Source organism: Taurulus bubalis (genome assembly GCF_910589615.1).
Source record: "Taurulus bubalis genome assembly, chromosome: 16".
Classification (NCBI taxonomy): Eukaryota; Metazoa; Chordata; class Actinopteri; order Perciformes; family Cottidae; genus Taurulus; species Taurulus bubalis.
In genome coordinates, this window is record NC_136604.1 from 21,427,824 (window position 1) to 21,442,330 (window position 14,507).

General features: G+C 45.4%; 1 protein-coding gene across 1 annotated transcript in view; it reads left to right on the top strand.

Moving 5' to 3' along the window:
• Positions 1-14,507, top strand: part of grin2da (glutamate receptor, ionotropic, N-methyl D-aspartate 2D, a) — a gene marked incomplete at both ends in the record, with an annotated part of 115,480 nt that overhangs the window by 43,380 nt on the left and 57,593 nt on the right. Inside the window, one exon of the mRNA XM_079231932.1 lies at positions 10,993-11,107. Within this exon, the coding sequence (XP_079088058.1) occupies positions 10,993-11,107 (115 nt within the window). The remainder of the gene's footprint in view (positions 1-10,992; positions 11,108-14,507) is intronic.

Genomic DNA, 14,507 nt, shown 5'->3' on the forward strand with positions numbered 1-14,507 from the left:
AGAGTAATTTGGATCATTTCCACTAAAGTGACTTAAAATAATGATATATTTCTTTGTGCGTCTGTACTGAGAAAATGTGAGACATGCACTGCAGCAGGGGAAGCCGAAAGTGCCATTAAACGGCATTATTTTCAGCCGATTAAGCGGCGCCTTTTCACAATGAAACGCTGGAAACATCATTTTAAGCGGCGCGGTGAACAAAGAGACATTTTGTTGGTCAGAAGCTCAAGAGGAGCAGCGTTCCAACATGAAGCTGTGAAGACTTCTGCCTCTTTTTTACGTAGAGAGGTAGAGGTGAACGATAAGTTCCTCGGGGAGCTCCAAGGTGTCGGTTTACATCAGGTGCTCATGGGCACAGCGGCAGGTTAGAGGTCCGGGACAGAAGTCCAGCAAACACTCTGAGTCACGGGGGAGAGGAGGACGGGGGAGAGGAGGACGGGGAAGAGGAGGACGGGGGAGAGGAGGACGGGGAGAGGAGGACGGGAGAGAGGAGGACAGGGGAGAGGAGGACGGGGGAGAGGAGGACGGGAGAGAGGAGGACGGGGGAGAGGAGGACGGGAGAGAGGAGGACGGGGGAGAGGAGGACGGGGGAGAGGAGGACGGGAGAGAGGAGGACGGGGGAGAGGAGGACGGGGGAGAGGCTTCAGAGGCATGATGCAAGCACCTGTTGTCAAAGGGCCCTGAGTGAGTGCATGTGTGTGTGTGTGAGTGAGTGAGTGCATGTGTGTGTGTGTGAGTGAGTGCATGTGTGTGTGTGTGAGTGAGTGCATGTGTGTGTGTGTGAGTGAGTGCATGTGTGTGTGCGTGTGTGTTTGTGTGTGTGAGTGAGTGAGTGCATGTGTGTGTGAGTGAGTGAGTGAGTGCATGTGTGTGTGAGTGAGTGCATGTGTGTGTGCGTGTGTGTGTGTGTGAGTGAGTGAGTGCATGTGTGTGTGTGTGAGTGAGTGCATGTGTGTGTGTGTGAGTGAGTGCATGTGTGTGTGCGTGTGTGTTTGTGTGTGTGAGTGAGTGAGTGCATGTGTGTGTGAGTGAGTGAGTGAGTGCATGTGTGTGTGAGTGAGTGCATGTGTGTGTGCGTGTGTGTGTGTGAGTGAGTGAGTGCATGTGTGTGTGAGTGAGTGAGTGCATGTGTGTGAGTGAGTGAGTGCATGTGTGTGTGAGTGAGTGAGTGCATGTGTGTGAGTGAGTGAGTGCATGCATGTGTGTGTGTGTGTGTGAGTGAGTGAGTGCATGCATGTGTGTGTGTGTGTGTGTGTGAGTGCATGTGTGTGTGTGTGAGTGAGTGCATGTGAGTGCATGTGTGTGTGAGTGTGTGAGTAAGTGAGTGCATGTGTGTGTGAGTGAGTGAGTGCATGCATGTGTGTGTGTGTGTGTGAGTGTGTGAGTGAGTGAGTGAGTGAGTGCATGTGTGCGTGTGTGAGTGAGTGCATGTGAGTGCATGTGTGTGTGTGTGTGTGAGTGTGTGAGTGAGTGAGTGAGTGAGTGAGTGCATGTGTGTGTGCGCGTGTGTGTGTGAGTAAGTGAGTGCATGCATGTGTGTATGTGTGTGTGCGTGTGTGTGTGTGTGTGTGTGAGTGAGTGAGTGAGTGCATGCATGTGTGTGTGTGTGTGAGTGTGTATGTGTGTGTGTGTGAGAGTGAGTGAGTGCATGTGTGTGTGTGTGTGTGTGTGTGAGTGAGTGTGTGAGTGAGTGCATGTGTGTGTGTGTGAGTGTGTGAGTGAGTGAGTGAGTGAGTGCATGCATGTGTGTGTGTGTGTGTGAGTGTGTATGTGTGTGTGTGAGAGTGAGTGAGTGCGTGTGTGCGTGTGTGTGTGTGTGTGAGTGAGTGAGTGCATGTGTGTGTGCATGTGTGTGTGCATGTGTGTGTGTGTGAGTGAGTGAGTGCATGTGCGTGTGCATGTGTGTGTGTGTGTGTGTGTGTGTGTGTGTGTGTGTGTGTGTGTGTGTGTGTGTGTGTACTTACACCTGCGGCTGCATCAGTCTTCCAGCGGCTGCATCCCAACATGATCACATTGATTCTCTCATATGACGGCTGTGTGTTGTTCATCGTATCGAGACCCGTGATGGATGTCGTCTTTGAAGGAGAAGATCACCACAGTGTGTGTGTGTGTGTGTGTGTGTGTGTTTATTTTAATGTCTGGGTAGAATCGTATATTAAAAGGAATCAGGCTCAACCTCCTGTCTGTCTGTCTGCATCCATTCAGCCTCTGCACTCTGCTGGATGTTTGTAATGCCAAACAGCCGTCGCAGCCTCATGCATTTCCTTTTTTCCCGTCCTTCCTGAATCTGACGCACATCAACAATGCAGTGAATTATCTGCCTTTCACCACATTAGCATAGAAGGAAACTCCAGTTTCTCGCAACCAATTAGTGGACTGACCGCCTGGCGCCCTTTGGGAAATGAAGCCGGAGCGAATCCGCTGTGCGGTGGAGATTGTGACTCCTCAGCCGGCCGCACCTATAGGAGCCGAATCCCATTCACTTAACAATAGCGGGGGGATAAGCTCACCCTCTCATTATTAGGAAGCAGGATATTATAGCTGGGATATGCATATAATATCCTGATTTCTAGCCTCTGTGAGCTGCTTTCTAATGCCGTTTTATTTCCATTATTTCTCCTCCTGCTGCGTTTCGTACATACTGTAACTCATAAAGTGCAACTTATGACCGGAGGCGTATGTTGCACTTTGACCCGAGACATCCAGCAGTGGGCCGCTGAGGATTATGGGTCCAACTCATAATAGTAAACAGAGGAGGTCGTTCACACGTTTGTGCAGGATTTCACAGCGTCTGACAGTAATTTCATTCATAAGCGCCTCGGAGCTTGTCGGATCATCTAACGGCATCTGAAAATAGATGAAGCGGATTTTGAGGGCGCGACCTCCGCCGACCTTCGTCCTGTTTGCCCTCGCTCTCGTTTGAACGGCTCACTGAAGACACAGCGAGGACAGGGAGGTACTGCCGAGAGATCAGCCGGCTATTGTGGTGCAGCACGAGGTGGTGAGAGCAGTCTGTATCCGATGCCTCTTTTCATTTGCACACCCGCCATGAAGCTTGATCTGTAGAATGAAGTCATTCCTCAGTCCCATTTGATCTCAGTCCCTCTCTCATGTTGATGAAAGTAGTGACAGACAACAGATTACAGTAAAAGTTGGGTTACAAGCCGCTTCTACCTCCGGTGGGTGTCCCCGCTGTAGCAAGCTAGCAGCAGCGCTAGCAGCAGCGCTAGCCAGTAGCTAGTAGCAGCAGCAGCGGGGAGCTAGCTGCTGCTACTGACCGCGTCCCCTCTGCCGGAGTCGGGTGTCGAGCCGGGGCTGGTCCTGCTACCTTCTGTGGTTGTCGGGGAGCTAGCTGAGTGCTAGCAGGAGCGCTAGCTGGCTACAGCGTGGAGCTAACGGGGTCACTGACCGAAGGTAGTAGCGGCTTGTAGCGGTATACACAATTTGCTCATAATTTGGTTTTAGACATTGATTTACATGTATCTACAATTTTATTAATATATTCCACTGCTTTTGTGAACCTAAGACCTTTGGTAAACCAATTTCCATCACCAAAACGTTTCGTCCACATAAGTAAAGTTATGTTTTCACAAGAGATTTGAAGAATTAAAAAAATCAAGCTTAAATTTTTCAGCTTTAGGGCCATTTTATCTATTTAGACCTGTGCCTTATGACAATGGTGCCTCATTATATAGAGAGCTGAGATTGTTCTGCAAATATTTATACAACACATGGGTATATATCTCATAATGAAAGTGCCTTTAAAAGGTGAATTTAAGAAATTATGTAAAAATCGAGAAAATGAGCTCAGACCTCAGGGAGTTAAGACGTACTGAGCCATTAAAGGGCCAGTGTGTTGGGTTCACTGCGGCCTGTTAGCAGGAATGTCATCAATTGAAACTAAATTAGTTTTCAGTTAGCTTAGAATGAGACCTTAATATCGAGACCATGTTCCTACGGTGGCCCAGAACGGACAAACCATCTGAAGTGGTGTTGAGGAGGGTTGCAAACCACTGTCCCTTTAAATGTTGGGTTTGACTGTTTTGAGGAAGATATAGTATTCATTCAAAAAGTTGTGATCCGTTTCTTGACGCTAAACGCATCGAGTATCTCAGGATTTGCTGCTTTTCTCTGCATTGTCCTTTGAACAATAGGAAGATGTTATTTTGAGCTCTGTATAATTTCGATTTTTGTGTTTTCCACCTATTTTATGACATTTTACGCCATTCAACTTCTCACCTTTGAGCTTTAGGACCACCACGTGCACATCAGCATCTTCAGTGAAGAAGATGTTTTAAATGAAGCAGTCAGTGGACCTTTAAGCTGACACCATTTTCTTATTGATGAGGAAGATAATTGCTGGTTGCCGCCTCAGACGGCAACGCGTTGACTTGAACAGACGAGCTCACTAATAAAATAAAACACTCGCACGTCTCTGAGCTCAGCGATCAGGCATTTGGGTTTTGATGAAATCATTTGGGGGCGTTGTTTACTGCCAAAAAAATCCATATTGGTTTTGTGATATTTCATTTTTTTTCTTCATTGATACTTTTCTCTGTGTTCAGCAGCTCTTCACTTCTGATTGAATCACTGCAGCATGTACCCGAGTCACTTCCTGTGGAGCAGAATGTTTTTTTTTTCAATGTCAGGGACATGAAGTGAATGAATATGTCGGGTTTTTGCAGAAAAGAAAACGTGTTTGATTAGAATATGTGGAGCACGGTTGGTTATTATCACTACAGTACTGTCTGTTTCTTAACAGATTTCTGTGCGCATACATTTGGATGTTTTGAAGTCCGATTGCAGTTGATTAAGTGATATCGGGATGTTGTTGAGGTTTTCCTCCAGCGAGGTCGCCGGTTGCTTTGATGTGCTTTTTGTCCCCCGTGATGCTTTTGAAGCAGATATTTTATTATTAAAGCATCAAAGGTAAAAAAATATCTTTCTTTCCCCCTCGCATTATCTCTGCTTCACACCAGCGCTCTTTGCTTTTTGTCTTTCCTGGTATTAAAAGTACTCTCAAGTATTTGTCCTCCATTGTTTGCCACACACACACACACACACACACACACACACACACACACACACACACACACATACACACACACACACACACTGTCTCTCTACACCTCAGCATTGTGATTTCCTCTCACGTCAACAGAAGAGTGTTTTCTCCGCAGTAGAGTTCTCGGCTCTTCCTCCGCAGCTTTGATTACTTTAATTGATTTTCTACTAAGGCGCATAATTAAACCAATATGGTTGGTGTGCTGAAATCGTCATATTTCCTCTGGTGAGAAAGTGAACGAGCAGAGGAAGAGGAAGAGGAGGAGGAGGAAGAGGAGGAGGAGGAGGAGGAGGATCTACTGGTCAACGTCAGATTTTGGCAACATTTTGATTTGTGCCGTTCAGCATCATCAGCGTCTTGTGCAACCAAAAGGCTTCACTAATTAAACGTGTAACATAGTCATATGAGAGCCGGGGGGGATCGAACCACCGACCCTCTGATTGAAGGATGAGCCACAGTTGGCGACAGTATATTAGAATATACAATAAACTCAACAAGATGGAGATTAAAGTAGATTGCGTTGCGAAACTTGCTCACTCTGTTCCTCTACACACTCTGTTCCTCTACACACTCTGTTCCTCTACACACTCTGCTCCTCTACACACTCTGTTCCTCTACACACTCTACACACTCTACACACTCTGTTCCTCTACACACTCTGCTCCTCTACACACTCTGTTCCTCTACACACTCTGTTCCTCTACACACTCTGCTCCTCTACACACTCTGTTCCTCTACACACTCTGTTCCTCTACACACTCTACACACTCTGTTCCTCTACACACTCTGCACACTCTGTTCCTCTACACACTCTGTTCCTCTACACACTCTACACACTCTGTTCCTCTACACACTCTGGTCCTCTACACACTCTGTTCCTCTACACACTCTACACACTCTGTTCCTCTACACACTCTGTTCCTCTACACACTCTACACACTCTGTTCCTCTACACACTCTACACACTCTGTTCCTCTACACACTCTACACAATCTACACAATCTGTTCCTCTACACACTCTACACACTCTACACACTCTGTTCCTCTACACACTCTACACACTCTGTTCCTCTACACACTCTACACACTCTGTTCCTCTACACACTCTACACACTCTGTTCCTCTACACACTCTGTTCCTCTACACACTCTGCTCCTCTACACACTCTGTTCCTCTACACACTCTACACACTCTACACACTCTGTTCCTCTACACACTCTGCTCCTCTACACACTCTGTTCCTCTACACACTCTGTTCCTCTACACACTCTGCTCCTCTACACACTCTGTTCCTCTACACACTCTGTTCCTCTACACACTCTACACACTCTGTTCCTCTACACACTCTGCACACTCTGTTCCTCTACACACTCTGTTCCTCTACACACTCTACACACTCTGTTCCTCTACACACTCTGTTGCTCTACACACTCTGTTCCTCTACACACTCTACACACTCTGTTCCTCTACACACTCTGTTCCTCTACACACTCTACACACTCTGTTCCTCTACACACTCTACACACTCTGTTCCTCTACACACTCTACACAATCTACACAATCTGTTCCTCTACACACTCTACACACTCTACACACTCTGTTCCTCTACACACTCTACACACTCTGCTCCTCTACACACTCTGTTCCTCTACACACTCTACACACTCTGTTCCTCTACACACTCTACACACTCTGTTCCTCTACACACTCTGTTCCTCTACACACTCTACACACTCTGTTCCTCTACACACTCTACACAATCTACACAATCTGTTCCTCTACACACTCTACACACTCTACACACTCTGTTCCTCTACACACTCTACACACTCTGCTCCTCTACACACTCTGTTCCTCTACACACTCTACACACTCTGTTCCTCTACACACTCTACACAATCTACACAATCTGTTCCTCTACACACTCTACACACTCTACACACTCTGTTCCTCTACACACTCTACACACTCTGTTCCTCTACACACTCTACACACTCTGTTCCTCTACACACTCTACACACTCTGTTCCTCTACACACTCTGTTCCTCTACACACTCTACACACTCTGTTCCTCTACACACTCTACACAATCTACACAATCTGTTCCTCTACACACTCTACACACTCTACACACTCTGTTCCTCTACACACTCTACACACTCTGCTCCTCTACACACTCTGTTCCTCTACACACTCTACACAATCTGTTCCTCTACACACTCTACACACTCTACACAATCTGTTCCTCTACACACTCTACACACTCTACACAATCTGTTCCTCTACACACTCTACACACTCTACACACTCTGTTCCTCTACACACTCTACACACTCTGATCCTCTACACACTCTGTTCCTCTACACACTCTACACACTCTACTCCTCTACACACTCTACACACTCTGTTCCTCTACACACTCTACACACTCTACACACTCTACTCCTCTACACACTCTACACACTCTACACACTCTACACACTCTACTCCTCTACACACTCTACACACTCTACACACTCTACTCCTCTACACACTCTACACACTCTGTTCCTCTACACACTCTACACACTCTACACACTCTGTTCCTCTACACACTCTACACACTCTACACACTCTACTCCTCTACACACTCTACACACTCTGTTCCTCTACACACTCTACACACTCTACACACTCTACACACTCTACTCCTCTACACACTCTACACACTCTGTTCCTCTACACACTCTACACACTCTGCTCCTCTACACACTCTACACACTCTGTTCCTCTACACACTCTACACACTCTACACACTCTGCTCCTCTACACACTCTACACACTCTACACACTCTACTCCTCTACACACTCTACACACTCTGCTCCTCTACACACTCTACACACTCTGCTCCTCTACACACTCTACACACTCTGCTCCTCTACACACTCTACACACTCTGCTCCTCTACACACTCTACACACTCTGCTCCTCTACACACTCTACACACTCTGCTCCTCTACACACTCTACACACTCTACACACTCTACACACTCTACACACTCTACTCCTCTACACACTCTACACACTCTACACACTCTACACACTCTACACACTCTACACACTCTACACACTCTACTCCTCTACACACTCTACTCCTCTACACACTCTACACACTCTACTCCTCTACACACTCTACACACTCTACACACTCTGCTCCTCTACATACTCTACACACTCTACACACTCTGTTCCTCTACACACTCTGTTCCTCTACACACTCTACACACTCTACTCCTCTACACACTCTACACACTCTACTCCTCTACACACTCTGTTCCTATACACACTCTACACACTCTGCTCCTCTACACACTCTGCTCCTCTACACACTCTGCTCCTCTACACACTCTGTTCCTCTACACACTCTACACACTCTGCTCCTCTACACACTCTACTCCTCTACACACTCTACACACTCTGTTCCTCTACACACTCTGCTCCTCTACACACTCTGCTCCTCTACACACTCTACACACTCTGCTCCTCTACACACTCTGTTCCTCTACACACTCTACTCCTCTACACACTCTACACACTCTACTCCTCTACACACTCTGTTCCTCTACACACTCTACACACTCTACACACTCTACTCCTCTACACACTCTACACACTCTACACACTCTGCTTCTCTACACACTCTACACACTCTGTTCCTCTACACACTCTACACACTCTACTCCTCTACACACTCTACACACTCTACTCCTCTACACACTCTGTTCCTCTACACACTCTACACACTCTACTCCTCTACACACTCTACACACTCTGCTCCTCTACACACTCTACACACTCTGCTCCTCTACACACTCTGTTCCTCTACACACTCTGCTCCTCTACACACTCTACACACTCTGCGCCTCTACACACTCTGTTCCTCTACACACTCTACTCCTCTACACACTCTACACACTCTACTCCTCTACACACTCTACACACTCTACTCCTCTACACACTCTGTTCCTCTACACACTCTACACACTCTACACACTCTACACACTCTACTCCTCTACACACTCTACACACTCTACACACTCTACACACTCTACTCCTCTACACACTCTACACACTCTACACACTCTACTCCTCTACACACTCTACTCCTCTACACACTCTACACACTCTACACACTCTACTCCTCTACACACTCCACTCCTCTACACACTCTACACACTCTACACACTCTACACACTCTACTCCTCTACACACTCTACACACTCTACACACTCTACTCCTCTACACACTCTACTCCTCTACACACTCTACACACTCTACACACTCTACTCCTCTACACACTCTACTCCTCTACACACTCTACACACTCTACACACTCTACTCCTCTACACACTCTACACACTCTACACACTCTACTCCTCTACACACTCTACTCCTCTACACACTCTACACACTCTACAAACTCTACTCCTCTACACACTCTACACACTCTACACACTCTACACACTCTACTCCTCTACACACTCTACACACTCTACTCCTCTACACACTCTACACACTCTACACACTCTACTCCTCTACACACTCTACACACTCTACACACTCTACACACTCTACTCCTCTACACACTCTACACACTCTACACACTCTGCTCCTCTACACACTCTACACACTCTACACACTCTACTCCTCTACACACTCTACACACTCTACACACTCTACACACTCTACTCCTCTACACACTCTACACACTCTACACACTCTGCTCCTCTACACACTCTACACACTCTACTCCTCTACACACTCTACTCCTCTACACACTCTACACACTCTACTCCTCTACACACTCTACACACTCTACACACTCTGCTCCTCTACACACTCTACACACTCTGCTCCTCTACACACTCTACACACTCTGCTCCTCTACACACTCTACACACTCTGCTCCTCTACACACTCTACACACTCTACACACTCTACTCCTCTACACACTCTACACACTCTACACTCCCCGCTCCTCTCACTTCGTTCCACACACACGGCCCTGCATTCACTTCGGTACGCTCTCCTAGAACATCTCCTGCTGCGTTCACTGTAACATTTGTTTTCCGTCGAGCTTCATCGGTCGACATCAAGAACAAATTACCTGGCGACGCCGATGCCCGTAACCATGGCGACTCGCCCCTATACCCGCTTGCACACAGCGAGAGAGGAGAGGGAGGGACGCCGCCGAGGGTCTGCAGGTTCAGTCCGTGACTCAGACCGTGTGCCTCGCTCTCAATTCACTTTTTTTATTTTCTTAACCAACCAATAAGATGTTAGTCGGTGGAATAAAGAAAGAAGACATGATGACATAATATACAGTATATAGTGATTCCATATCCAGTCGGACCTCTGATGAATGTCAGCAGTAATATCGCCTCATTTCTATTTTTTATTTGGATCTTTTAGTTTTAGATTTTGTATTATTTTATTGTTGATTTATTAAATGTATTTTATTTGTATTAGTAATTGAATGTAAAGGTAAAATAGTCACACACTCGTATCCACGATGCAAAAGATATTTCATAATTTTATATAATAATAATATTTAATAAATAATAATATTTTTTATTTCAACATGGCGGTCCTCTTTGGGGTATTGAGAGGCAGAAACATCTCCTCAGGACTTAAATATTGATTGGACACAATCAAAATCAACATATTGTGGGAGGAGCCTATAACCGCCTCTCCACCGCTTGATCAAGATAAAATACAGTTTCTACCGATCAAAAACAGACGAGTTAAGAGTCTAAAATGCAGCTTATAATGAACATAAAGAGAGATATCATCAATATAATATCCTGGAAAAAGAAATGAGACCCAAACATAAGTACACACATTAAGAATATGATATCTAATTCCTTTTCCCTGTCTCCTCTCGCAGGTACTTCTCCAACATTTCCATCGGCGGGCGGGATTACTCCTTCAACAGCGACGGCTACCTGTCCAACCCGCTGCTGGACGTCATCTCCTACACCAACGGCAGAGGCTGGGAGGAGGTCAGTGCACAGCTGCTGCGAGTTGCCGCTTAATTATCCAGAGCGCGGCGGCGGCTAGACGGGCTAACCGCAATTTCACGGCCCATCAAACGCGCCGAGTCATCACTGCTTCCTGTTTTCTGCCGTCTCACTGTTCCCCCCGGATCTTATTAGACCCCCTCCCACGCCTCCTCTCCCTCCTCTCTTTCGCTTTGGTTTGTTGGCCTTGTTAGCCGGCGCTAACTCGCGGTTCAATAGCCTCTCCATCAGCCGCCATGTTGTACAGTAATAGCACCAGAACCCGAGGTCTGCCCTCGGAGGGCACGTTCGATTCCTCCAGACTTCTCTCTCTCCGACCTGAGAGAAACACAAGTAAACCTCTTTGTTCTATCCCGCTGTGTTCCATTTGCTCCTGACCTTTTACGGCGCCACACAGTTACCACACACACACACACACACACACACACACACACACACACACACACGCGCGATGGACCTTTGCAGCAGATAGGAACACGTCGCTCTAACGGCGCAGCATCAGTGTGAGTCCATGGATTTCGCTGTTCTTCACCTTCCCGTCAAAGACGAACTTAAAGGCGCAGTGCCGTGTGTTTTAGCTCGGCCCCACGCCGTGCATGAAGGGTCCAGATTAGATTGCATTAAGTGAGATTTAAGGGATAAATTCACTCCATTTATGGCATGAAGTGCTATAAGCAGGCTTTCTGTACGGCCTGCATGTATCTCAGCTGGCATATGGACACCGTATGCTCCTTATTCAGCTGTTTCTTATGGTTTTGTATTCCTCCAGTTGAATTAAATTGCACTGCCACACCGAAATAGATACCTTCCAACAGTTGTGGACCTTCTCCTCTTTTAATATGGCATGTGCACAAAGCCAGGTAAGAAATGCACTTTGGGATTAGATGCATCTAACAACTCTGGGAGGAACTGGATTGCTGACTCCAGCCAGACATGATCCCCCCAAACTAGTCCTGCAGCCAGACTCCAACAACACATAAAAAGCCGTTATAGGTCGATATAGACATACGACTGTAGAGATCGATGCTAATGTTTGTGGAATAAGATGAAATATCAGGCGTTGATATAAAAAACGAAAGAGCAGAACTCGGCTTCGGCTCTTCAACCTTCGACTCCGACATCGTGACGTATGTCTTTTTTGTTTGGGCTCATTTCATGGTCTCATCGGTTGCAGTTTTTAAAGGAATAAGACATCGGAGGGAGTATCGTCATCGTAACGTTAAACAGCATCTTTTGCTCGACACTTTTTCAACATTTCTTCCTTTCAATCCCTCTGTGTCTTTTTTCTCAGTTGTCGACGGTCACGGTAAAACACATTGACTTGACAATGCCGCATAAAGTTTCTCCGTCTGGACTTTTCCACTACATTCTGAAGAACCTCGGACTGAACGGGGATCGCAGAGCTTTCATACATCATCCCGCGTGATATAATCCGAAGCTCACTCCAATCTTGTTTTTGCAGAAGACAACAAGCCTCAGAGCTTGAGATTCAGATCGGGGTGGAAGGAGATAATGTGAGCGATGATACTTTGTTTTAAAAGCTGAAGAATAGGCAGCACTCGTGGAAAAAAAACAAGTGCTTTCTCTTATCATTTGATTGCTGAACAAGGGGCGTTTGGGTTATTTGATTCATGTTTTTAACTCTTCTGTCTCTCAGAAGAGCATAAACTGAAGCGCATAGAGCCGCTTTCTAACCTTGTCTCACCATTACAGTATTGGATTTCTTTAGTGAATGAAGGCTGAGATACTGACGCAGGAGATGCGTTGTTGTACTCCACGGGTTTGGAAATAGATAGAGGAAGAAAAACAGACAGGTTTAGTTTAGTTTTGCCTCAAAAGACGGCTCTTCTGGTATTGCAGACATTTGCTATCAGCATCGTCGTGTCATGTTTTTTAAACAAAGATTTTACAACGTGGAGTAATTTTATAGTATTTATGGGCCCCTCGCTGGAAATGAATCCACACGATGGTCGATCTGCTCAAGGGCGAGCACGGACACGTGCATAAGGAAAGCTGCTTTAATCAATATTTTTTATATTACAGCGGATCAACAATGTCCCGTTGAAAGGGTTCACTAATCGTATCGAACCCAAAAGGGAATTTTCACCCGGCGCTGCAGCTCCACGGAGCGTTTTCACTTCTTTTTAACCTCGAATTTAAAGATTTGTTTTGTTTTTTTGATGTTCGCAACTTCACAGTTATGTTTCACTCTCACTCGCACCGAAAAGGTCTGAGAATCAGCCCAGATATCCCAGATATGTATGTTTCAAAACAACCACAGGTCTAAGAAAACCAAATCATCCCATCTCAAATTCCAAGTAACTTTGCATGATAATAAAAAAGATCTCTACGATGGAGGACACTTAAAAATAGACATTGAAAAAGATTAACAATGGGCACAACTAACAGGCACAAGTACGACAAACATATGAAAACCAACCCATTTTTAGGCCTCTGCTCGAAAATTCTATACCCAAATTAAAAAGGGTGTATCTCTGCAACCACTAGGGCTATTTTAATCATTTGGGTGTTATAATAAAAGATACACATGTGATACTTTGTTCAGATGTGTAAATATCAGTCTATATGTTACTGGTTAAGAGTAAATGAAGATGACATACAGAAAGAAATGAAAAGGTTTCAGGTCCGCCTATAAAAAAATCACTTTCAGGATGATTATTTCTTTGAAATGATGCAGCTGTAAGGTCCAACTCTAACCCAAATCATACTCAATATGTGAACATTCACTAACCCAAATCATAGCTCAATATGTGAACATTCACTAACCCAAATCATAGCTCAATATGTGAACATTCTCTAACCCAAATCATACTCAATATGTGAACATTCACTAGCCCAAATCATAGCACAATATGTGAACATTCACTAACCGAAATCATAGCACAATATGTGAACATTCACTAACCCAAATCATAGCACAATATGTGAACATTCACTAACCCAAATCATAACTCAATATGTGAACATTCTCTAACCCAAATCATAGCTCAATATGTGAACATTCTCTCAGCAAAGGTTGACTTTGATAAAGTGAAGCAGAACAAAGTTAGAGAGGGTCTAGAACAGAGAACATTCAGGCGAGGACTCAACAATTTGCATTGGGGCACATTTGCACACATCTGTGACATTTTCATTTTCTCATGTACTAAACCATATATTTCACTTGTATATTACACATGGTGTTCAATATATCTAAATACAGCAGTTTGGGGCTTTTTTTTCATAAAACAAGCTATGATTTACAGTTTTATATAACAATGACTCAGTCTGCCTTGACCTTTCGCTGGATAAAGATCCATAAACTATACAACGGTCTGCAGTTTGAGCCTGAATGTGAGTCCATCACGTCGGTTAATCTCTC